Source organism: Daktulosphaira vitifoliae, unplaced genomic scaffold, assembly GCF_025091365.1.
Source record: "Daktulosphaira vitifoliae isolate Bord-2020 unplaced genomic scaffold, ASM2509136v1 Scaffold_4, whole genome shotgun sequence".
In the NCBI taxonomy this organism is placed as follows: Eukaryota; Metazoa; Arthropoda; class Insecta; order Hemiptera; family Phylloxeridae; genus Daktulosphaira; species Daktulosphaira vitifoliae.
The window spans coordinates 33,727,057-33,752,256 of record NW_026099575.1 but is presented as its reverse complement, the minus strand read 5'-3'; the positions used below and the strand labels follow the sequence as shown (position 1 = coordinate 33,752,256).

General features: G+C 23.5%; 2 protein-coding genes across 3 annotated transcripts; one reads left to right on the top strand and one right to left on the bottom strand.

The window, feature by feature from the left end:
• Nucleotides 1-1,639: 1,639 nt before the first annotated feature.
• On the bottom strand, nucleotides 1,640-19,471 carry LOC126903921 (uncharacterized). 2 transcript variants are annotated; one of them, XM_050682495.1, is made up of 23 exons: nucleotides 18,890-19,471; nucleotides 18,585-18,824; nucleotides 17,113-17,255; nucleotides 16,967-17,040; nucleotides 14,456-14,520; nucleotides 13,237-13,629; nucleotides 12,828-12,927; nucleotides 12,580-12,647; nucleotides 12,467-12,520; nucleotides 11,368-11,882; nucleotides 10,922-11,083; nucleotides 10,676-10,849; nucleotides 9,046-9,225; nucleotides 8,825-8,982; nucleotides 8,702-8,760; nucleotides 8,191-8,301; nucleotides 7,904-8,110; nucleotides 7,048-7,154; nucleotides 4,663-4,751; nucleotides 4,161-4,255; nucleotides 3,302-3,527; nucleotides 2,737-3,236; nucleotides 1,640-2,188 (listed from the first exon to the last, which is right to left on the bottom strand). In XM_050682495.1, the coding sequence occupies exons 2-23, from the start codon at nucleotides 18,779-18,781 to the stop codon at nucleotides 1,948-1,950; spliced, it is 3,918 nt and encodes a 1,305-aa protein (XP_050538452.1). In that variant the 5' UTR covers nucleotides 18,782-18,824; nucleotides 18,890-19,471; the 3' UTR covers nucleotides 1,640-1,947. The 2 variants fall into 2 exon arrangements, with proteins under 2 accessions (XP_050538452.1, XP_050538453.1); XM_050682496.1 differs by having other exon boundaries at nucleotides 1,643-2,188; nucleotides 16,976-17,040.
• Nucleotides 19,472-20,505: 1,034 nt separating this feature from the next.
• LOC126904697 (mitochondrial ribonuclease P catalytic subunit) lies at nucleotides 20,506-24,975 on the top strand. Its single transcript, XM_050683918.1, has 7 exons — nucleotides 20,506-20,929; nucleotides 21,368-21,893; nucleotides 21,954-22,326; nucleotides 22,576-22,819; nucleotides 24,197-24,333; nucleotides 24,411-24,603; nucleotides 24,730-24,975. The coding sequence occupies exons 2-7, from the start codon at nucleotides 21,392-21,394 to the stop codon at nucleotides 24,877-24,879; spliced, it is 1,599 nt and encodes a 532-aa protein (XP_050539875.1). The 5' UTR covers nucleotides 20,506-20,929; nucleotides 21,368-21,391; the 3' UTR covers nucleotides 24,880-24,975.
• Nucleotides 24,976-25,200: the final 225 nt, after the last annotated feature.

Sequence of the window (25,200 nt, the reverse complement as noted above, 5' to 3'; positions counted from 1 at the left end):
TGTTAATATATCTATGATTCTACCAATAATCGTGTTTCAAACCTTGCAAATCATTTCTAATTGGAGCTATTAATGTTATAATTTAAAAATTTTAAAACTATCACTCAACCCACTTAGTAAAGGAAAATATCTCAATAAATTACATTTGTTATAAAAAAAGTCTAATTAAATATTTTTAATTTTCATTAAAAATTTAAATAAATTTTTGAAAACTGGATGGATCATTATAAAATTATTATTGATAATACATTTACCTGGCCGATGATATACTTTTTATGAATGACCAATCATTATCTAAAGAAAAGGTATGCCTTAAAATAACTAATATAACTTTTTTTTTAATTTTTGATATTGTTCTTAAAGATTTCTTTACAACTAAATCAAATTAAAGTTTTTTTTTATGTAATTTTTAGGATATAAATAAAAATAATGCTTTATTTATTTTTATTTTATGAGTAATTGCGATTACATGATTTTCAACTTTAGAGGTCATGACCTTTAAGTTGGAAAACATTTAATTTTTATTGATTCTATGATTTTTTTCAAATTTGTATAGAATTGTTTAACGGCAATATTTTTAATTACTGTCACATTATTATAAAATATTATTGACTATTTCATATATTTCTTTTTTTGGAAATGCTTATTTTTATAGCTCTAGTATAAAATTAACAAAAAAAAAAATTCAAAATGTTTTTTTTTTTCAATTAATTTTACAATAATACAATAACGTGGATTGTGATATTTGAAATACAGATATCACAAGAAGTGAAGAAATATATTTATTTATTTAAGATCAATTAGTTTTTTATATTTTTTATACTTGCTCATAATGTTGATTATAATTTAAGTTGTATGCATAGTTTACCATTTTATTATACTTTTGGAGAGTACCAGCCATTAAATTTTATTAAACTATGTTTATTGAGTATAAATTTGCAGTTTCTTTTTATTTTTACGAAGTGTAACAGGTTTTTAAACTTTTCATAACATATGTCCTCAAAATATTTTTAATTTTCGTGTGATTAGACTTTCATAGTTGCTTTAGTGATTAATTACATTACTATAATGCCTAAAAAATATAACGTATGAATGCAATGTTGTACATAAATTAACTTAAATTTGCAAGTTCAGTTGATTTTACATTCCACTAAATAATATTTTTTTTTAAATCAAAGAACATGAATACATTTTTGATAATTCATGTCTGCTAACAGAGTGTAAAAATTGACTTAGTAATAGGAATATTTCTAATATCAAAGAATAATTTGCTTATATTTGAATCTCTTTATAATAAATAATATTATTATAAAGGGTAATGGGTAAATATAGAGTTCATTTTCTGAGTGTTTAAGAATGGAGGTACTTATAAATTTGCAATGGCAAATCAAGCACTTAAATTAAAAAAGACTATACTAAAATTTAAGTAGTGGCCATTGAAAAGATAAATTTTCTATTTTACTTAATTTAAAATAAGTTTTAGTTTAGATACTAGTTTTAACGTATACCAATATTTTATCTTACTTCTCTATTAAATTGTAATAACTAAACAAAATATTTGAAATAAGCAAAGAAAATTTATAATCCATTACATACATGATAATATTTGTGTAGTAACAATAAGTTATATTGAATATAAACTCTTAAAACACATTCAATTATATACATATAATACATAAGTGTCATAACAATGCGGTCGAAGTAAAAATATAAAATTATCAGTAAAAAATAAATGTATTAATCATTTTTAGGTTATGGCAATATAATTAAAAAATTTTTTTTATTTTATTTATATCATTGGTTGTTTAGTTTAGTTCTTACTTCAAAATTCTTTAAATGTACATTATTTGAAAGCAAATTGCTTTTATTTTGTAAAAAATGAACATGTAATAATAAAAAGAAACAATAATTTTTTGTTTTCGTTACTTTAAAATAGAACATGCAATGCTAATTAGAATTTTTTTTATTAAAACGTTGAGACTTTTGAATTTGTCTTGGTGATAAATTTTCATGTTCATTTTCAGATTCTTGGTAGGTTCTAAAGTTATCATTTTCAGAACGTACTCTATTCTGCTGACTAATATTTCTATGATTACTTGAACTATCATCAGATTCATCTTCATCAACTATAATATTCCTTTCAGGAATAACTTGATAATCTGATAATTCTTCCCTATTATATTCTCGTCTAAAATATAATAAATTAAAAAAAATTAATACTACAAAATGAGAAAAATTTATACATTAATTGCACTAATTTATATTAGGTTATTGTTTACTATGTTCGATTTTTAAAGACCATAAGAGAACATTGTATTTATAGACTGAGCTTTGTATACAATAACTAAAATCAATTTAACCAATAAATAACTTAATTATATAATAATAATATATTCAAAAAGCCATCAGTTATATTAAAATTTTTTATAAATTTCCATTTCCTTCGAAACTAATAACTTTTAGTATCACAAATCTGTACATATATACCAATCATAATATTTTACAAATTATAAATAGTTAGGCTATTTGTCTTACATTAGTAATGGTTACATTATTAGCACTAACAAAATTCTCTATGTAAATTGATTTTTATTTAAAATATCAAAAATCCGATAAATTTTAGTTCACATATTTGATTTAGATAAATTATTCAACTATATGTTTAAAATCAAATTTATATACTTATTTATAATAAATAATTAAATAAGAAAATACATTTTATTAAAATGAACCTACTCATTGTGGAATTCTTCTCCTTCTGTTTGAACTTCAGACCACTGATCATTTTCAGTAAATGATTCATCATTCTCTTCCATTTCTGCATAAAATTCTCTAGGATCAGTACCTTTATAATCATGATAGTCTTCTTCCTCACCATCTTCAGCATAATCATGGTATAGATTGGACTCCATGTATTCATCAGATTCTTCTTCATAAATTTCATCATCTTCACCTTCAATATCAGAATCTTCTTCACCACTGTCCATTTCTTCATAATCCATTTCTTCATAATAATGATTATATTGATGGATACCACGGTGGTGCGCAATAGTATTAGAATTACTAGATGAAACAAATTTCAAAGTTGGTAGATCAACTTTACGTCCTTGTTCATTCATTATATTAAGCACTATTTTCTGGAAATCTTTTCTTTTTTTAGCATTGCCTGTTACATCATCACAAGAGAACCAATTTTGAAGATGTAAAATTGGAAAACTAAAATCTACAATGGGACACTGAAAAAGTTCAACCAGTTATGATCAATCAAAATTAATTTTTTTAGTAGTTATAAAAAACGTACTTCAAAAAATTTCTCAAAGAAATGTAATACAAAAAGCCCGCAATCAAAATAATTTGTTTGTTGAGGAACTTTAACAGCAGCACCTTTCAATATAGACTTTGGAAATACTCTACGAGCACCATTATGTTTTGCTTGGTACTCTTCTGCTAAATATTCACGCAGCGTAGCAACAATTTTAGCTCGGTGTGTACCACCATACAGAGAGTCAAAAATTAAAATGCAAGGCCTGTAATGAAAATTTATATTATACAATATAATTGTATTACTAACACATAGAGTAAAATACTGTAATTCATATAAATCCTTATTGTATTTTAAGGTTAAAAATTATGGACAAAAAGATATTTGTTAAAAAATTGTTTTTGTTAATGAATTTGATTTATATGTGAATATGTTCATGTTAATGTTTCCAAAATAATATTTTTTAAATGTATAATAAAAATATGTTAACTAGATAAATTTTTTCATTTATAGATTTTGTTCAAAATGTGTACTGAACCATAAGTTATTACTTGGTCTTAATACAAAAAATATAGACTAATAATTTATAAAAAATTAATTATTTCTATCTTTATTCTAATAAGTATAAAAACCTGATTTAATTAAAATTTCCTTAATATCTTCATAATCTAAGTCATTGGTTTATTATTTACAAAATTTTATTTTTTTTTAGTAAATATACAGATATTTTTATAATTAAATAACTTTAAAAAAATTATTTTTAATTATATACTTGAATAGTATACAAGGTGTTTAATTAGTAAGAAAAATAGTTTCTATTGCTATCAATGTTTTGTAGTAATTGATATATTTATTTCTTAAATACAATGTATAATAATAATCAAAAAACTGTGCATACTGTTTAATCAAAGGCCGATCCATTTTTTTTAACTCTTCAACATCCTCTTCATAAGAAGAACTATTCCTATTATCACTAATACAGTCATAGTCAATCTAAACAAAATAATAAAATACCAATGACAATAAATACTGATATTATATTAGTATTGGAGATTTTTATCTGTGAATATTTAAAAAAACAGTAAATAATATACAGGTGTCCTTCCAGATTTTGACATTTTTAATAACTTTAACAAGCATTTTATAAATAGAATAGGTATGTAGCACGGATGGGTACAGATAGTACTGGTGTATATTTATAATGCATTCCCAAGCCATGCTACATATATGATCTATGTATTAAAATGTTTGTAACTCAATTAGTATTTATTATAAAGTTAATATTGACTCATCAAATTTTTTTTGCAAAAGAAATGCTATAAAATAATTATTTTTAAATATTAAAGAATAAATAAAATTAATATAAATTCTATTTAATGTCTTAAAAATAAAATTCTTACATTAAAATATTTAAGATCTTCTGAATTTCCATCCACTTCATCTCTATCTGTATTTTCCATGCAAGGTGAAAGTGGACGGTCAATTGGTTCTAAAAATAAAAAATTAGACATTTATTCTATTAGTTGGGCTAAAAATTATATGCATTTTTTCATTTTGTTTAAGCCACTTTGTAACATCAAAAGTGTGTCCAACTTTATATTAACATTGTATAGTAGGGTAAAAATATTTTTTGATCTAGGGAAGTTAATCCCCTAATACTTCCTAAACTATAACCTCAGTAACAACACATTTAATATAAATTTTCAATTAATTATTAATATAAAAAGAAATAAAAATTTGTACTGGCTAAAAGTGTGTTAAAAATAACTTAACAAAATTTATAAATGCATATAATTTCTAGGCTTTTTTATTAGTATTAATTTATAAACCAATATCACTAAAAATAAATATTGTACATTTTTATATTATTATTATACCCTAAATTTGAAGTAATAAAGATTATGGTATTATTATAAATTAGGAAAAATAACTTTTTTATTTGTTTTTATATTTTCAATAAAATATGGAACTTTAATTGCTACTAAACAAAATTTATAGAACTAACATCAATAAAATATATAAAAATACAAATTTACAGAGTGATCCTTTTAACAGTAGTCACTAAATTTTTCTTAAAATAATTAGATTTATGAAACTATTATTGTAATTTATTATCTATATATTTGTTATAAAATAATTTTTATTTTAATTTCCATCCTTTATATCTTATAAGGTAATCAATTATATTTTTTTAATGGGAAAATACATAATAAACTAGCTTACATAATAGGAAATGGTGTAATTAAGAAAATGACTGATTGATAATATCTTTTAGACTAATACTCTGTATGCTATTAGATTTTAATATATAGAATGGAGGAAAAGTGTCGATCATATTTATTTTTATCATTAGTTCTTTCTCAGCAATATTTCTTCTGCTGCCTAGGTACAAAAATTAAAATATCTTCTGAAGTACTAATCCAAGAATTGTTATTGATCAATCATTTTCTTAATTAATATATTATAAGCTAAATTAATATGTATGTTGGAGTTTGAAAAAATAAGTTGACACCCATATAAGATATAATAGATGGACCTAAAATTTATTTTATAGCTAAAAAATAAAAATACATATGTAATAATATCAAAAAAAAAATATTAAAAAAACTTATTATTTTATGATAAATTAAGCTAGCATTAAAATAATTACATTATATATATATATATATATATACACATATACAGAGTGATTGACTAACTATGCCTCGTGAGACATAGTTAGTCAATATAGTTGAGGAAAAAGTTAATTAATCACCATATATATATCAATATAATTTTATAATTGAATTTCATCTAAAATTTTAGCTGTAAGAAGAATAATTGAACTTAAAATATATACTACAAATTTTATTTTATAATTTCTTTGAAATAAATATATTAATATTGATGTATTAACACTCAAAAAAAGTAGGTGACATTTTTGGAAATAAAAATGATATAAAAGCAAAACTTTAAACTGAACTGAACCGATAAAAAACTCTTGGTTAATAATGACATATAATCATAATTTGCTTCAACATTGTAAATATTAAAATTGACTTTTAGTAATTCTATATTTATCTAATTAAATTCAAAACAAAACAAGCTTATTAACTTGTATTAAAAACTTTTATGCGGTTAAATAAAACAATTTATTTTATGAATTTATGATACTGAGTCACAAAGATATAACAAATCCAATAACTTTTTATCTTGTTCATATTATTATATATGATAAATTTTTAGTCTACAATTTTTACATAATAATTAAAATTTTTAATTTATGTAACAAAAAAATAGTAATTGGAAATTTATATAAAATGTTGAAAGACAATATTAAACAGCCATTTTATAGAATAATAGTATCAAAATTTTCTTATTAATAATTTGTAGTTAATTATGAGAGGATTTTAAATTTTGTAAAAATTATAATTCGTTTGTGTATATTTTACCATCTTAAATGATAATTATGTTATTAAGAATAGGATAGAAGTATATGTAATAATTTCATACTAAATTTTGTTGAATAATTAGTTAATGTTTAGTAAATAATTGATATTATTGGATTGAAAATTTATAAACAAGTTTAAGTTAAGGTAAACTTGCATAAACTGTTGAACTAAACCGATTAAAAATTAAATAATAAAAAATACTTATATTTTTTTTTCACTTATATGAATAAAAAAATATATAAAAAATGTTAATACATTTGGTAGAAATAAGTTATTTCATAGTTATAAATAATCTACATAGTTTTAAATGAACTTAATGAATAGTTAGTAAAAACCTAAAACTAGTTTATTTACCAAATTGATCAATTTCATCATCTGGAATGTCAATAGGTGTTCCATCTTCCATATTAATTGGGCCAGTGAGATATGGATAGCATATTACTGCCAAATACCAGTGATAACTATAAAAATAGAAAAATTTGTTATTTTCTATGCATAAAAATTGTTATGAATATAAAATTTTAAAAAAGATTAAAAAATATCTATTTAGAATTTGTAGAATCTGAATATAATCTAAGAAATGCCCATAATAATTTTTTTATCTTTTTGAAAATATATGCATTTTTTTATTTCCATAAGCTTTTAAATATTATCCACAATATTTTTTAATAAAATTAACAATGCAAAATTGTTTTATTAACATTTTTTTTTAGTTTAACTTACAACATTTAATCATAATAGTAATTTCAATAGTAATTAACAATGATTTTTTTAATTTAAAAGAATAAAACTTGAAACAATATAAAGAAAGTTATAGAAAAACACAATAGAATCATAAAAATAAAATAACTGAAGAAGGAAAACTGAACTACAAAGCCTGCTTAATCCTCTTACAGTTAAACACATAATCAAGAATGCAAGTAGTACAAACAAAAACACCTCAAGTATAAATCTCAACTAACATAAAAAAAGGCATTCGCAGTGAACTTACAAAGCACACAAAAAATAATAAAATGTATACAGACTTCAACTTAATTTAAGTATTTTAAAACATTAAGGAAATATCATTGTAAATATTTAAAACATTATCATTGAATACAAACTAATGAGTGATGTTGATACCCAAAATATAAAACATAAAAAAAAAAAACATCATAAAACTACTTTTCCCTTGTTTTTTTTATTATATTACAAAATAAAATATGATTACTTTTCATTTATGGGAACAAAAATAAAATCTTTTTCAAATATATTGACATTTTTGGTCCATTTCTTTACACGTTCATGGCGACATTGTGCCTTTGATTCAGCTTTATCTATTCCACCTTTGGGTGTAGTTAGTCTTGTATAAAAAAATGTACTAAAAAGATAAGATCGCTTTTTGTCTTCTTCAGATACATGTCTTGTAAACCAATATCTAATGAAATAAAGATCAAAATATTTATTATAAACATAAATAATTTAGTTACTAAAAGTAATTAAAGATTAATGATTTACTTTAGATAAAAATCAACCAATGCATCATTTAGATACTCATCAACACTTAAACCAGTATAATCAAAGATGCTAACTCTACAATTATTATTATCAACATTAAAGTTTATAATCCTGTAATAAAAATAAAATTATTTTAAAAAACATTTAGTAAAGAATATTTGTAATTTTAGATTGAAACTATAATAAGATAGGTTAGATAAATCTATAATTAAAAAAATTATGGATTGATACTTGTGTTTTATTATTATAGTAAAATAACATCTATAAGGTCAAATTATTTTACACAATTTTCTAACATGTAATGTTGGAGAAAGAAAGGAATGAATATACATATTTTATTTATAATAAAATTAGCAAATATTATAATTTATTTTCAATATAACATTGAGATATCAAAACAAAATTTAATCAAATTATAGTACTTTAAGAAAATTAAGTTATTGATTTATGCTATTATTAAATACGTAAATATTTATAATTGCTACATATTTATATAATTAAAATAACTCACTCAGTATTATTGTAGTCTGTGTTCCTAATTTTTTCTATTTTTTTTTTATATTTTTTATTCTAAAAGGAAATTAAAGATTAAAATACTACAAAAAAAGTTAACTTTATTATATAAATTACATACATCACGTTGTACACAAGATGCTACAAGTAACTCATTAGCTTGATCCATTGTCATTGGCTCATATTTTCCTTTAGGTAATTTTTGTAATAATTTTTCTAGATGAATTCCTTCATTTTTTTTTAATCCAAAAGTCCATATGATTTTTTTTATTGTGTTATCTATTTATAAATATGAAAAAGTTAATCAGAAAAATCATTATTAAAAATTTATGTTGTACTGACCTTTGCTGGTAGGATCATAATAATAACTTTTGTCATTATCACTCATAGCTAATAGATGTCTAATACCAGTAGATGCTAAATATGTTGTGTATATTATAATTGTTGGCATTTTTTCACCATAAAATGCCAATATTTTAACAATATTTTCCATTTGCAAATCTATTGTCACTGGACGGAAATCTAAAAAATTAGAAAAATTCAATGTAATAAAAATAATCTATTGTCAGTAATAGTTAATCTTACATTAATTCAGAAAATAATTAGTACTCTAATAATATATTTTTTTAAATAATGTTATAAAATTATCAACAGATATGCTTAAAGTGTGGATGTAGATATCTCACATTGTTGTGAGATAATATTTATAAATACACCTACTGACAATACAGAAAATATATTTGTTGATAGCCATAACTGACAATAAAGGCTGCGTAACTACAAATAGCAACATCAGAAAAAACAATTAGCTACCTGTATTTGTAATCCCTAATATATTATAAATGTATATTATCTCAAAAATTTGATACTTTATATTAAATAAAGTTATGTTAAAACATATGCTATGACATTTACTATTAAAATAAAACCTCAAACTTCTTTTTCTTTGCCTTAATCTATACTATTTGGGTTTGGTTACCCTTATCCTAAACTTCTACTTGAAATGATCTTCCACTATATCTACACACACATTAGCCACCCTTATATTATATTCAATAACATCCCTGCATTTCTATTTTGGTCAACAACTACTTCTTATTCCTTCATTTCTATAACTATTCTTACATTCTCTCCTTATAACACGATCAAACCATCCAAGTCTATTTTTTCTCATTATATCCTCGTCTGACACTACATCTATACACCCACCTTATATGTTCGTTCCTCATCCTATTTTCTCTAGTCACTCCACATATCCATCTAAGCATTCTCATCTATGCTATACTCATTCTCTGCTCTACTTTCTTGTCAATCGCCAAACACTCTGAATCATACACCATAACTGGTTTCACTACAGAGAATAATAGACACTAATTTCCATACTTACTAAACACCCTATATACTAATTATTAAGTTAAAGCTACGACAGCTAAGCAATTAGCTTAAAAAAAAAACTAGTATATGAATTGTGGCAGGGCCAAGTGATCAAGGTACCGAAAATTAAAAAAAAAAATTTTTTATTATATAAAATTAATCTGTATATCCATGCTAATACTGGTGTATTTAGGTGAAATTTGTCAATACTGTGAAGAAAGTCAACTTCTATAACTTTTTATAAATTGTAAAACGAATATCCAAAAATGTAACTACCAATGGCTTCTTATAAGAAAATGTCATGTTTTATATTGATTTTGAAAAAAAAAAAAAATGTTGGTACTGAGATCTATTACGCCTCATATTTTGTCTATAATTTAATAACTTGAAATTATTTCAGGATAATTTTGACCTTTGAGATAAACACAAAAAGCAACATCAATATTGCTTCTACATTTTTTTTAGGAATATTGAAACAAAAATTACAATAGTTATTAAAAATTATAATTATTTTAAATTATATTCTTATCACATACAATGTTAAATTAAATAATTTTTTTTTTACTAAATTGAAAATTATTTATTTATTTATATTTACCTGAATCATTAATTGCCATCCTTATACCATGTAAACAAATAATGACTTCACCTACATGGTGTGGAGTGGTTTTGAAGTTTCCAATACGAATAGAACGGCAATTTTCAAACTTAAAAACATCTTTGATATTATATTCAGTTTGTGATAATTTATCTTCCAAATGCATTGGATTTACTTAAAATAAAAACACAAAAAATATTATAATTCATGATGCAATATTAAGCTCATATTATTAAAAATACATACAACTTATTTTTGAAATGTATTCATTTATGACATCAACTGACTCCACTTTATTAATGACTGGTTCCATTGAGAATGAAATTTCTTCACTTTCGTTTAAGTCCTCTTCTTCATCTTCAGATGATAATAATATAACTGAACTATCATTAGTTGAAACAGGTGTTGCTATAAATAAAACATTACAATAAACAAGTCATTTAGTTAACAAAAGAAAGTACATTCAAAATATTTATTTTTGCTTTTTCTTGAAGAATTAGCTTATAACTAGGTAGGAAAAAGCAAAATTACAAAATAAATGTTCGGAAATGCATCCTTTAGCAATTTAACAACTCATTTATGAAACATAAAAATAATTATACAATGCAAAACATAATATTTATAATTATTCATTGATTAAATAAAACATTAATACATAGGCTAGCTAAACATAATAATCAAATTATGATTACCTGGAGTTTCAATTCTGGTCACAGTTACTCCTTTCAAATGAGAAGATACGCGACAAGTAGTACATAAATCATCATCAGATATAGCCTCACATTTACTACATTTGTTTAAATTTGATGTAATAGATTGACTCAATACAATTTGTTTAGATTTATCTATACTCGATTGTTGTCCAACGGTTCCTTTGTTTGGAAGTTGTACAGTGCCAGTTGTAGGAACAGTTAGTTTTGATGGAGATGATTGAGTAGTTGTAGTAGTGGTAGTAGTAACTTGTTTAGAAACAATTGGAGCTTGAGGAATTGTTGATACAAAAGTTTTTGATGTTTGAAACTGGCTGTTACCCAAAGAATTTACTTTAATATCATTATGCTTGGGAGACTGTGCTACTTTTTGTGAAACAATATTTGTTTTAACTATTTTTGAACACAATGACATTTGATTATTTAAAGATGATTTTGATGTTGATGGGTGTTGGTTGCTGACGAGTTGTAACTGTTGTTTGTTGACTTGATTTACCCTAAATAATGTTTTTTTTTTAGAAATGCTAAGAAAATATATAAATAAAATATGACAGTTTACAAATTATAACAAATAATTGTAATTATAATGAGCTACATAGACAATTTTAAGATTACCAATTAATTATTTGAAATTATGAAGATTTTTTAATTATGAATTAAAACACTAGACATTTTATAGAAAATTTATATTTTTTAAACAAGCTATTACATTAGAAATATCCTGTGATGGGGATTTTCAAATATTTTTTATGCAATCAAATTATTTATTTTAAGTATTAACTGTTAAATTAAAAAAAAAAACTATCTGAATACACTAATGAAAATTTTTAAAATTATACAAATAAAATATTGAAGAGTTTGAGTTACTATTCAATATTTCGTTTGATGTTTTAATTTTTATGACTAATGAGAAGTTATAGAAAAATAAAACCCATTTCTCCTTCAAGTTAGAATATTATGATTTAATATTTTTCTAATATATATTTAATTGACGAGGTTTTAAATAATAATTAATGATATCATCAAATAAATATTACTCTTAATTTTATTAATTATAAATTAATACATATTCATTGCAAACCTATTGTTTAAGTTTGGTGAATTTTGTTTAGAATTATTGCCATACTCCAAAGACCTAGAAAATATATTTAATTAAAAATACTATAGTCAGTTATTTATGAAAGTATGTTTTACCAATTGTGCTCTGGAGAATGGATAATATTTGATTCTTTTACAGTATCATAAGCTTCTTTAGTACCATACTATAAAAAAATTAATTCATAAATGAAAATAACATAGTAATAATTAATTATTGTGAAAATCTTGTAAATGATTCAATGAAATATTTTTAGATTATTTTGTTAATATTATGTAAAAATGTATAATAATGTAAATTTAATAGCTAATTTTTTATCAATTAATATAAGAATAAATTTACTTACTTTTTTTATACCTGCACCAATACAAAGTAGTAAATTATCAACTAAATCGGGCTCTGATATATCAATAATTTGATTGTTCTTTAATACTAAAATTGCTTCACTAAAAGTACAAAAAATAAAAATAATTGATAATAAATTTACCAGTAAAAATATAAAAACGTTTTTTTGGGAATCAACAAGGATATATGTACAATTAAATTTAGTTATTATCCTAAAATTAAATTCTTAAACTTTTTAAGAAACTAAACTATATTTGATCTTTAATTTTTTATAGACTTTGGTGGTAAATTGTCACTAAAAAATTATGAATTATTATTATTATTTTTTTTTTTTTTTTGTAAATTATCAATAGTTAGACTTTAACCTATATATGTTTAAATCTCTATAAAAATTATATCGAGCTTGTTACCTTTCACATTGAACAGTAATTTTATTTTCTTCTTTTTTTATGTTTCTTTGATTCATAAATGAACCATTGATAGTTACTTCAAACGTTTTTATTTTTTCACATGCATTTTTTTCATTTTCCAAACTAGCTGCATTCTTTAAGACATCTCTAGTTAAATTAACTGTTGACTTAGTAGGAGTATGAGGAACTACTCGATTAGTTAAATTAGGCAATGATTGCTTGTTGATTTGAATGTTGGAGAATTTGGTAGGAGAACTCAATTTCTTTGTGGCATCATTCATTGTACTAGTTTTAGTGGTTTTAATTGGTTTTAGTGCAACTTTTTGTTCAATTACCTTATTGACTTTTTTTTGCGATAACTTAGAAACAGAGAGCCTTGGAACTTTAAATGGTCTTAAATTAGATAAAAATACATTAAGTTAACAACTTATTTATAATTATAGACCTATAGTCTATAGTCTATAGACTATAGACATCATAGTTTTATAATAAGACTTAAGAATATCGTTGTGCTCAATTTTGTATTTATATAGTTTTATTTTTCTTAAAATTATAACTAAAAAAATAATTATGTCTTCATGATGGATATAACAAAAATATTCATTTTACTATTCAATAACTATTCAGTTATTGTGAGCTGATAAAAAGGTACAATTTTCAATGAATATTCAATATAAGATAAACAAAAAGTTTGATGACCAATATAAGCCTATTATTATTGACTTTCAAATTAAGAATAGTAACAATTAGTATGACTTCCTAAAAGATAAAGACACTATTTCACTAAAACTCCCAGGATATAGCAATCCTTTAAAATAACAGTTTATATTTATTGAATTTAATGTAAATAATTGATAAAATAACGCAATTCAACTTAATACATTAATTAGTAATGTTCAAACTAAACTTGGAGTGTTAAGTTTAGTTTGTAAATCAGTCTTAAAATTAAAAAAATTAAACTATCTCTTTTTAAATTGGTTTCAAAATGGAACTAATATAATCAAATATCACAATGAATTCTTTGAATTGTGATATAAAAATGTTTTGTCTGAAAATGACTACAATTTATGTATTGGTTTGGGTTTAACTAAAAAATTAAAAGTTCAGTTCGGTATGAGTAGGGCTTGAAAGTTGAAAGGTTGAATCAACATAAAAAAACAGGGTTTGAATAATTAATAATAAAAGTTAAAAATTATTATTAAATTTCATAAATTCTTACTTATCATCAACTGTATCACTTATATTTCTTTTGGAAGAAACTTTTGGATCAGTATTTTTCTGAATCTACAAGTTAAAAAATGTATGTATTAATAACTAATAAGTTTAATCTTAAGAACAAAATTATTTTTATTTTTTGGTTCCATTAATAATAATACGCATGAAAATTACAAATCGATCCAAATGTAAAATATGAGACATAGAAAAACTAAAAAATGAAGAAACAAAACAAAGTTCAAAATGGAATAATAACTGCTGGTACAGACCCTCCATGGGAGGAAGTAGTCAGCAATATTTGTTAATCTGCTGAGGAATCAATTGGATTAGGAAACTGAATCTAAGGAAACCATGGATAAAAAATGAGATAATGAACTTAATAAAATACCACAATAAACTAAGGAAGACTGATGATGCGATGTATAGAATAATAAAGAACAGCATTATCTAAAAGTGCAGAGTTGAAAAGAAGAAATTGACTGCAAATAGAATGAACAAAGCATATGGAATGATTAAAGGAATGTCAAGATTACTGAAGCCAAGAAGTAAAACTGTTAAAGGTAAGAATGGATAACTGATTCTAGATGAATATGAAATAGCGACGAGATGGAAAGAGTATATAGATGTGTATGAAGGATTGATAGGAGAAAATGAAATGAATATCAAAAATAAAATTGAGTCAAACAAAGAAGGCATAGGGCCAGATATTACCAAAAGATAATTTGTTAAAGCACTAAGTCAATAGAAACAAGCTAAAGCGACAGGAGTAGATGACATCCCGATAGAATTATTAAAAAACGCCGGAAAAAATAACAGGTATAAGCTATTTGAAATGATTAAGAAAATGTATAAGGATGGAAACATCCCAGAGGATATTGCCAAAAGCAAAATTGTACTAACCCCTAAAAAAGAAAATTCCATAGAATGCAAGACTTACTGAAAAATAAGTCTCTCATCACATGTGTCCAAGATACTACTTATCATCATAAAAAATAGGATAAGGAATAAAAACGAAGAAGAGCTTGATGAAAACCAATTCGGTTTTAGATAGGGCATTGGTACAAGAGAAGCAATTCTTGCCCTAAAGGTACTCACGAAAAGAAGACTAAATGTAAATAGAAATACATTTATAACTTTTATTGATTTAGAAAAAGCCTTTGCACACAGTTAACTGGGCTATACTGATTAACTCTATGAAAAAAACACAAATAGATTGGAGGGACAGATGAATAATGATATTACTATACAAGAAACAGGTGACTTTAATAGAGGTAGGAGAAGATAGTACAACAGCAAAAATTAGAACAGGGGTAGGACAAGGTTGTTCGTTATCACTTTATCTATTCAATCTATTTGTAAAAGAAATCATAGACACGTATAGGAGAAACTCTAAAGAAATAAGCATAAATGGAGAAAAGATCCACTGTATATGATTTGCAGATGACATTGCTTTAGTGTCTAAATTGGAAAAAGACATGCAAAGATCTTCAACCACTCTCACTAAAATATTGCAGGAGTATCAAATGAAAATGAATGCAAATAAAACAAAAACAATGGTGGTGACAAAAGTAAAAGAAATTCCTTTAGTGAAGTTGGAAATAGATAATAATTTAATAGAGCAAGTCTAACAATTTAGGTACGTAGGAAGTATGATTACTAGTGATGGTAGATGCTCAATAGAAATTAGACAAAGAGAACATTTATGCAAAAAAGGGAGCTATTTATGAACAGAAACTTAATATAAAGATGAGAAAAAATTTTGTCAGAAGCTATGTATTGAGCGTATTATTATATGGCAGTGAAACATGGACCATCAATGGATAAGAAGAAGTTGGAAATCATGGAAATGTGGCACATGGCGTAGATTGCTGAAAGTCAGCTGGACAGAAATGAAAAGTAACATAGATGTATTAAACCAAATAGGGAAAAAAAAAATCTGTTAAACACCATAAAAAAAGTGGAAAAATGTTTGGTCAACTACTGAGGTAAAATTCGTTTATGAAAAATATAATTGAAGGACGAATAAATGGACACAAAGGTAGAGGCAGACCAAGGAAAGCATAGAGGAAATGATAAGACAAGCTGACTGTAGTCAATACATAGACATGAAAAGACTAGCTCTTAACAGAGGAGAATGAAGAACTAGACTTGCAATGACAAGGCAAGGCCTTTAGTTGAGAAGAAAGGTTCCATTAAGAACCATTGCCATAACTATTACAGAATAGCATTGTTAGAAAAGGGCCTAATGTGTCGTAGGCACATAAAGCTTGCAGGACCATAGATATAAGTTGGGGCCCACAGCTAGGCAAAGCATAGTAGTCATATAAAATTTTAAATTTAAATAATAAAAATAATTAAGAGTATTAATTAGCATAACAAGAATAATGAAATAATAATTTCAAATTCAATATTTTCTTCAAATCTCAAATTGTTGGGAAAATGAAATTACTTCTTTTACTTCTAAATTTCTTGTTTTATAAAATGTATATAGTACAATCAAAAACTTTAATTTAACTGTACATACTATTTTATCATTAATAACAGTTTGTTCTTGAGTTACTGGAACTTCAGATATAGATGAAGATGTTCCTAAATAAAAACAAAAAAATAATTTTTTTACACTTAAATGAAATATTATTTAATATTTTTTGAGAAATTTACCTCGTGACACTTTGTTGACTGAAGATACAGGAGATGGTTTAGTAGATGTGTTAGAGCTTTGAAGATTTCTTGCTGGCAAGATTGATATATTCGGATTGTTGATTAAAAACTGTGGCATAGGAACAAGCCTTGCTTCTCCACATCTAGATATATAAATAGATTAAATTGTATAACACTTTTATAATTTAACTAATTAACAAATATTAATAAAGGATGTCCCCCCCAATTTTGACATTTTTAATCATTTTTGATACAGGGAATATTTGTGTTACTTATCTTTTTAAATAATTCTCAATCAGAACTTTTATACATTTTTAATTAAAATACTATTTGCTATTTACATTAGTGGTATTCACTACTTAAAATTTGTCAACAAATAATTGAATACGAATTTCAAGTTTTTATAACCAGCAATACAAACAAACTGAAATTATGTTAAAGATTGTAATTTTATTAAAACTTATAGACACTATATTTTTATTATCAATTATTTTTAATTGAATACAGAGTGTCCCAACAGGTTTTGACATCTTTTATAACTTGATCCAGCAAATATTTTGTATCACTTTTTTTTTTAATAATTTTTTTAGTTTTGTATTATGTCAAGAGAAATTTTTTTTATTTTTTCTAAAATTTTAAAAATTATTAGAGTTTGTTTTCTTAAAAAGTTTTTTGATGGAGCAATAATATTTTTATAGTAAGTACTAACTGATTTACAAGCATTTCAATATGATAAGTATATATGTAGTGAAGATTGATATAGTTTGTACAAGTCTATATTTAAATAGAAGTACAAATGTATACTTTGCCCACACTGCATAATCATTCTATATATTAAAATGTTTCTAACTCAACTATTACATATTCTAAAGTTATCAAATTCGTTTGTAAGAAACAATATTAACAAGACTTGAAATTTTGAAAAAATTTATGTATTTTTTTCTTATTAGAGACAATTGATAAAAAATATACTTTTAACATAGTTTAAAACTGTGAAAATTAGTTTAAAAAAATAAATAACACTAAAATACCATCTGCATTAAAGAACAGCAAAACCTGGTAGGGCCTCTGTATTTAATTTAAAATAATTGATAACAAAAAAAAATTTTTTTTGTAAGTTTTAATAAAATTTAAATCTTTAATATAATTACAGTTTATGTTTATATTACTGGTTATGAAAATTAAAAGATTGTCTTCAATTATCTACAACAGTTGATAAACATTAAGTAGTGAATATAATTAATGTAAATGAGGATTAGTATTTTAATTTAAAATGTGTAAAAGCTTTATTTGAGAGTTATAATTTATTCTGACATTTCACTATTTCTAAGGCTATAATTCAAAATCAACATTTTGTTTTTTAATTACATTTTAATGATCATATTATTGATAGTATAGTTTCTAAAATTTACAATAATTTCACAAGGGTTTTAAATTATATTTAAATAATTATAGTAGAAAAAAAAGTATACTTTTCACTATTCGGATCCATATTAACATCAAATTGTATATCTATCAAATTGATATTAGCTTCGTCAAAATCAACGTCAATTGAATCGCTGGTTGGTAACCGAAATACAGCACTATGGAAAAACAAATTAGATTGCTGAACTATTTCGCTTGATATACGAAAAGTTTCGCCTTCATGGCTCACACGCGCAGTGAACATGATAAGTATTTGTAACCACAATCGTCAATAGCACTCTTGTCACCTACAAATAAAATCACTCTTACAAAATTGAAATTACAATATTACTTCTTGAATTTATTTGTTTACCTTTTAGTAAAAGTCCGGAGCTCATATTATGGTTTCAAGCATGTCTGACACGATAAACGAGTCACATATTTAATGTTCATTGATCATTATCATTACTAGTACACACACTCCAAAACATTTGCTTAGGTGATATAAAAAAGAAGAATTATTCGGCTTTTGTGTAGTATGCTAAAGAAGTAGTTCAACATATAAAAATTTTAACTAACGTGGAATACGTAATGAAAAAGAAGCTAACAAGATGTCAAACCGGCAAATGAAAAAATAGTAAACTTGAATAAAAGTGCCGGTACTTTTTTTATAATATCAATGGATTGACAAATACTAAATAGGTATACTTAACGCCCGAGAGATAGTGTTCATATTAGAATATAAACATTATGAAGAACGATTAACAACAACACGATGGTACATACTACGTTAACGCCGATAACACATTAAATATATATTACGTTACTAAATAACATACACATTATTATGGTAGAACATAAATGTTGTATAGTATACAAAACTATATAGATAAAGTGTATGAGCACCAGTTAGTATAAGAAAACCAAACAAGAGTACCGCTACCGGGAACTAATCTGATACTGGATAGCCAATTCTTACTATAACGTCAGTGTATCCATCTATAAATTAATATAATTTACTTTTATAATTTACATGATAGCACTGTTGCAATTTTGGAATTCAAACAAATTTCTTTCTTAGTATTAAAAAGATTTCTATCACCTATAATAGTTTTGAGTATTTGTATTTAAAATGCAAAAGAAAAAAAACGATTAATTAGTAATATATTATTGATTGTTTTTTCTAATTCTAAAAAAATCTAATTTAAATCCTTCACTCTTTAAAAACTAATTTTGTATATTTTAGGGAAAGTTACATTAAATTTTTGTGGTCTTAGATTTATTCAAGCCATTCAGTGACATAAGTAGTCTTAAATCTTTATAAAAAAAAAAAAATTAATATATATTTTAATAAAAAAATTTGAGTACTTTTAATAGTACTATACCTTTGATCAATGGCGTTTACAGTACTAGCAATAAGGCTACGTAAGCTAAAAAAAAATAGATCTCAAATGAGGAAAATTAAAATAGTCTCTACACATAGAAAAATAACTATAACTGTGGGAAAAATTCATTCCTCTGCAATTTTTTATTGAGATGACCTACAAAACATTTCATCTATGACACAATCATTCATTTGAATTATTAGATTAAAATATTTTGAGATTGAAATGTATCATTTTGATATCCCTAATTGATCAGTATTTTTAAAAGGAAGTAGAGATGGACATAATCAAATAAAAAGAATGGAATTATGAAAATAATCAAAATTGATATCGAATACCTTGGATTATTAAAATACGTAAATAATTGGTATAAATGATCGACAATAGACCATCTATTACTACTTTTGACTATAGAGTGATTAGTAAAATTTAAACTCGATTTAAACATTGGAGGAATATAACGTAAAAAAATTATTTTTAACGAGGTAAAAAAAAATGGTAGCAGTTTAAAAGGACTTCATTTTTTACAGCTCTCGGTTTACTACATGTATTCTTTACTTTTGCTCGTTTTCGAAAAGAATGTTATGTACCTCTTTGTGTCATAGAATACGATACATTTAGTTATCGTTTGCTTTAAATATAATTACGAAAATATAATTATTTGTTGCAGGTTTTTCTGTGAGATCCCGCCTAATAAGAAACAAACTTTTGACGAATAGTGCATAGTAGCACTACTTTTTTTATCTAAAACTATGGTTTTATCTGAAATATTCTTCTTGATAATAAATTGTTATTCACGTGATAAGTAAAACGTTTATGCTAAAATTTTCTACTTAATAATTTTCATTAAATTGTTATAAAAATTTACAAATTTAAAATACTGTAGGAAAAATCTAATTATTCTGATGTCAATTATTATTTTCTAATATTAAAGAAATATCAATTTCATAGTTTGTAATTGTTGTCTAAGGACCTTACTGTACCATTATTGGTTATGAAAATACTTACAGGGTCAAATAATTAATTAGGTAAAACGTTTAAATACTTTTAAGAATTAAATATTTGTGTTCATTTTTTGGAGAGTTTTAAATAAATTAAATATAAAATTCAGTGGGTTTTCAACATTATTCTGAGGTGTTCTCAAGAATAATATAATATATTATTATATAAAAATATTATTTAACTAATAATTTTCTTGAAAATAAAGTTTTATCACTATTAAATATCAATTTTTTTAGTTAAAAATTTTTTTTTATATCATATTTAAATTTAAGAATATTTCTTTATAAAATGCTAATGGTAACACATAGTTTATAAAAATCTGTGATTAAGTTTTTTGGTATCTACTGAACTATTAGTAACTTTGCAGCATGTGTTATTGCAATATTATTAGCAATATATTTTTTTAATTTCTAGCTATATAACTAACAATGATTAATATGTAGACACTTAATTTAACTTTTAAGGTTTTCAAATAAAATTGTTCAGCTATGAATTTTTTAAGAAAACAACAATTATACATTTTACTTCATAAAATATATTCTTCAAGTGAGCTGAAGGGTAATCAAAAGTTACTATCATCAACTTTACCTCATGAAAATTCTAAAGAACCTTCAAAAATAAATGGTAGAGCTGCTAGTATTGAACAAAAACGTATAATTACAGATTTTGTGAGTAATAAAGAAATATATGATTGGGAAATAGTATGCAATGATGTATTGGCTATATCTAAGGGATATATTAATCAAAAAAATATAAATGGATGTATTTTAGAAGCTTGTGCTCATAATAAACGTTTAGATTTAGCTAAAACATTCATGAAATATATTAAAAAAAATGAAAAAATCAATATAGGAATAGAACTATTATTTTTTCGTGCATGTTATGCATCAAGAAATCAGTTGACAGATGAAGAATGCAAAAATATTGAATCTCGTTGTGATTATTTATTCAAAAAATATTCAAATTTACTCAGTGGTACTGTTTTTGAAGGTATTGTATTATAGTAAAGAGCAAATATATCTTATTAAACATCTATATGAATTTTTACAGGTTTAGTGATAGGATTGTGTTGTACTTCGTCTTGGCATAAATGTTTTGATTATTTAAAATCATTTAATAATAATAAAGATATCACAGGCAACACATATAGTGTTCTTATTCAAAAAGCTTTTGAAGAAGGAGAAATTGATTTGGGTTGGAATTTAATCAATCAAAGTTATAATCCAAACATTGAGCACTCAACTGAAGTATTTCAGTCATGGTTTAATTTATGTAAACAAAACTTAAATATTGAATACTGGAAAATATTAGATTTTTTAAAAGAAACAGAGTATGTTATACGTGAAGACTTAGCAAATTTATTGAAAAATAATCTTAAATCATTAGGTTGTACAGTCAATGATACCAAAATAATTCATCAAATGTAAGATTTTAATACCTATATATATATATTATATAAGTAAACATTTTAAAATAATTTTGGGTCTAAAATTACTTTTTAATTTTATTTTTTATAAAAAAACAATTATTTTCAAATTTTCTGGCAAACTATGACAAATTTTAAATGGCCTCTATAAAATTATAAATTTGTATGAATTAATTAATCTTCTTAATTTTAAATCTAAAGAACAAGTTGTATGTTTAATGTAATATAAATGAAAAAATGTTTTAGAGGCCAATGTAATGTTTGTAAAAAAATTTTGAAACCAGTTGAAGTTACTAATAATGAATTCAAACAGTTAAATGAATGTTTCATGAAAAACGTGATGATTCAAAACAATATTTTCAAAAATTCAACACCAACAGAATTGCAAACTTTTGAAGATTTCATTAAAAACTCAAGTCCATATGATGTAGTAGTAGATGGCTTAAATGTAGCATATGCTTATCGTGGAAAATTAAATAATAATTCTTTAGTAGGTAATATAAAGTGGTAACAAATAATTGTTTTAAATGCCATTTTTGATTCGGTGTTTCATTAGTTTTTTTTAATAGATTAGAACAATTTTTTATCTCAATATAGCTCATATCAAAAGAGACATAGTTATTTTGTAGTTATGAAAAATTAGTTTTGTATTATATTTGAGTTAAAAGACAAATTTATTTATAAATTATAAATTTTATTATAATTTTATTATTTTAAAAGTACCCAAATTGATCAAATGTATTTTTGTACTAATGTCTCTATAAACACAGTAAGTGTATGAAACAAAAAGCAGTAGACCGCCAAAATATGCATAATTCATCTGATTGAACACCTTTATAATGTACAAAAATTTTCTAATGTTTAAAATAACTTAAAAACTAAGATTTATTTTTTTATAATTTTTATATTTGAGAATAGAAAAACAAATTGAAAATTAATAATATTATTAAAATGTTAATTTTAAACTAAAAAATACTTAACTAAAAATATTACTTAATAAATATTAAAAATTTGCGTATTCATATTTTGGGAACATTGTTACCAACATCAGTATTAAACATATAGTATTTTTAGTATTTTACACATTTTTTAGTTTGAAATTATTATTTTAAATAATATTAGCCAAAATTGATCAATTTTTATTACATAAACATAAAACTTTAAAAATTTAATTTTTAGTAGCTCACAGTATCTATTATTTTATATTGATATTAATGCTAATTTGTATTTTTTTGATAGGAATGCTTATTTTTTAGTTATAATTATTTTTGTAAAATATCCCTATAAGTTGCTGTATATTCTGATCACAAAACTATGCACATTTTATAGCGCCCCGTTTTCAAAAATGCAGAGTATCCAGAACTTTTTGAAAAACATGAGTACACAAATTGATTTATTTGAAATTTTTTTTCACACTTCTTAAGAAAATTTGAAGTCAAGGATGATGACATGTCAAAAAAATATTTTGTTCTTGTAACTCTTATGGTCTTGTATATAAAATTATTTAAAAAATAACTTTTTTATACACATATTTTATTTATACTATATTTTGGCATTTTATGATATTGATGTTATTCATTGTCAGATTTCATTCTGTAATGATTTTCACTGTGCTAAATCACACTTTTTTTAAATTTCATATAATTGTTTAAAATAATTTTTAATTAGTCACTCTATTATAATTAATATTAAAAATTAATAGAGTTAAAATTAACTATATGTATAAAAATGAAATTAAACAAGATATTGTTCTGAAAGTAGCATTATGAATTCATTCCTTCTATTTTATATATCTGTGTAGTATTAAAATTTATATTATCATATATATTTTTATTTAACTAAGTAATAAAATTTCATTTTTTTTTAGATTACCACTGTTATGAAAATACTTATTGATAAAAAGTTGAAGGTACTTTTAATTGGTCGTGCACATTTAATCCAAAATCTTGGAAGAAACTTGGATTATATAAAGAATAATGCTCATATTTTCCTAACTAATGATTTGTTAGTAGCTATATTATTTAACAGATCTAATTTGTTGGATAATTTGATTGACTTGTAAATTTATATTTGTGTGTTAGATCAAAAGATGATCCATTTGTGTTGTATGCAGCTATGTATAGTGGTCTTGGAACAAAAATACTGACAAGAGATTTGATGCGAGGACATAAATTTCTTTTAGGTGAAACTGTAATGAAAAGCATTTTTCAACGATGGTTACAGAAACATAGACTAGGATTAAAAATTCGCCCAGGGAATAATGTTAAAGTGACTGTTAGTATATTATGTAGATAGTATTAAAAATGTATTATCAGCTTGTTTATTATGAAACTTTTCTATTTTTGAAGTTATTCATTAGATTACAAAAACTACTGTTATATTTCTTTAAATACTTTTTAGGAACCTTTATTTTATTTACAAACTACTCAAGTACATGATGATGGAACTTGGCATGTACCCTATAATGAAAAAAAAAAACCAGGGGTATGGTCTAAACCAGATTCAACACCTGATAAATGGATGTGTATTCAAACTAAAATAAATTTATAGTTTTTATTAAATAAATTGTATATATTATATGAATTGTCAATTTATAATAGTCCAGATAAGTTAAGATATATTTAATATAAATGATTAATATATTAACGAATTCTAGATTTCTAGCATATGTCATAAACTAATGCAACTATAAGAAAAGTTGTTTAAGTGATATATGATAAATGACTTATTAGTGTATTTATTTTTGAATCTGTAACGATTATTATATGATAGTAAGAATCTACTATCATACATAGGTATTTGTAGATGTGAAATTTAAACCTATTGTTCCTTTATAGGATTTGATTTGATAATTGGTCCAAGAATAACAAA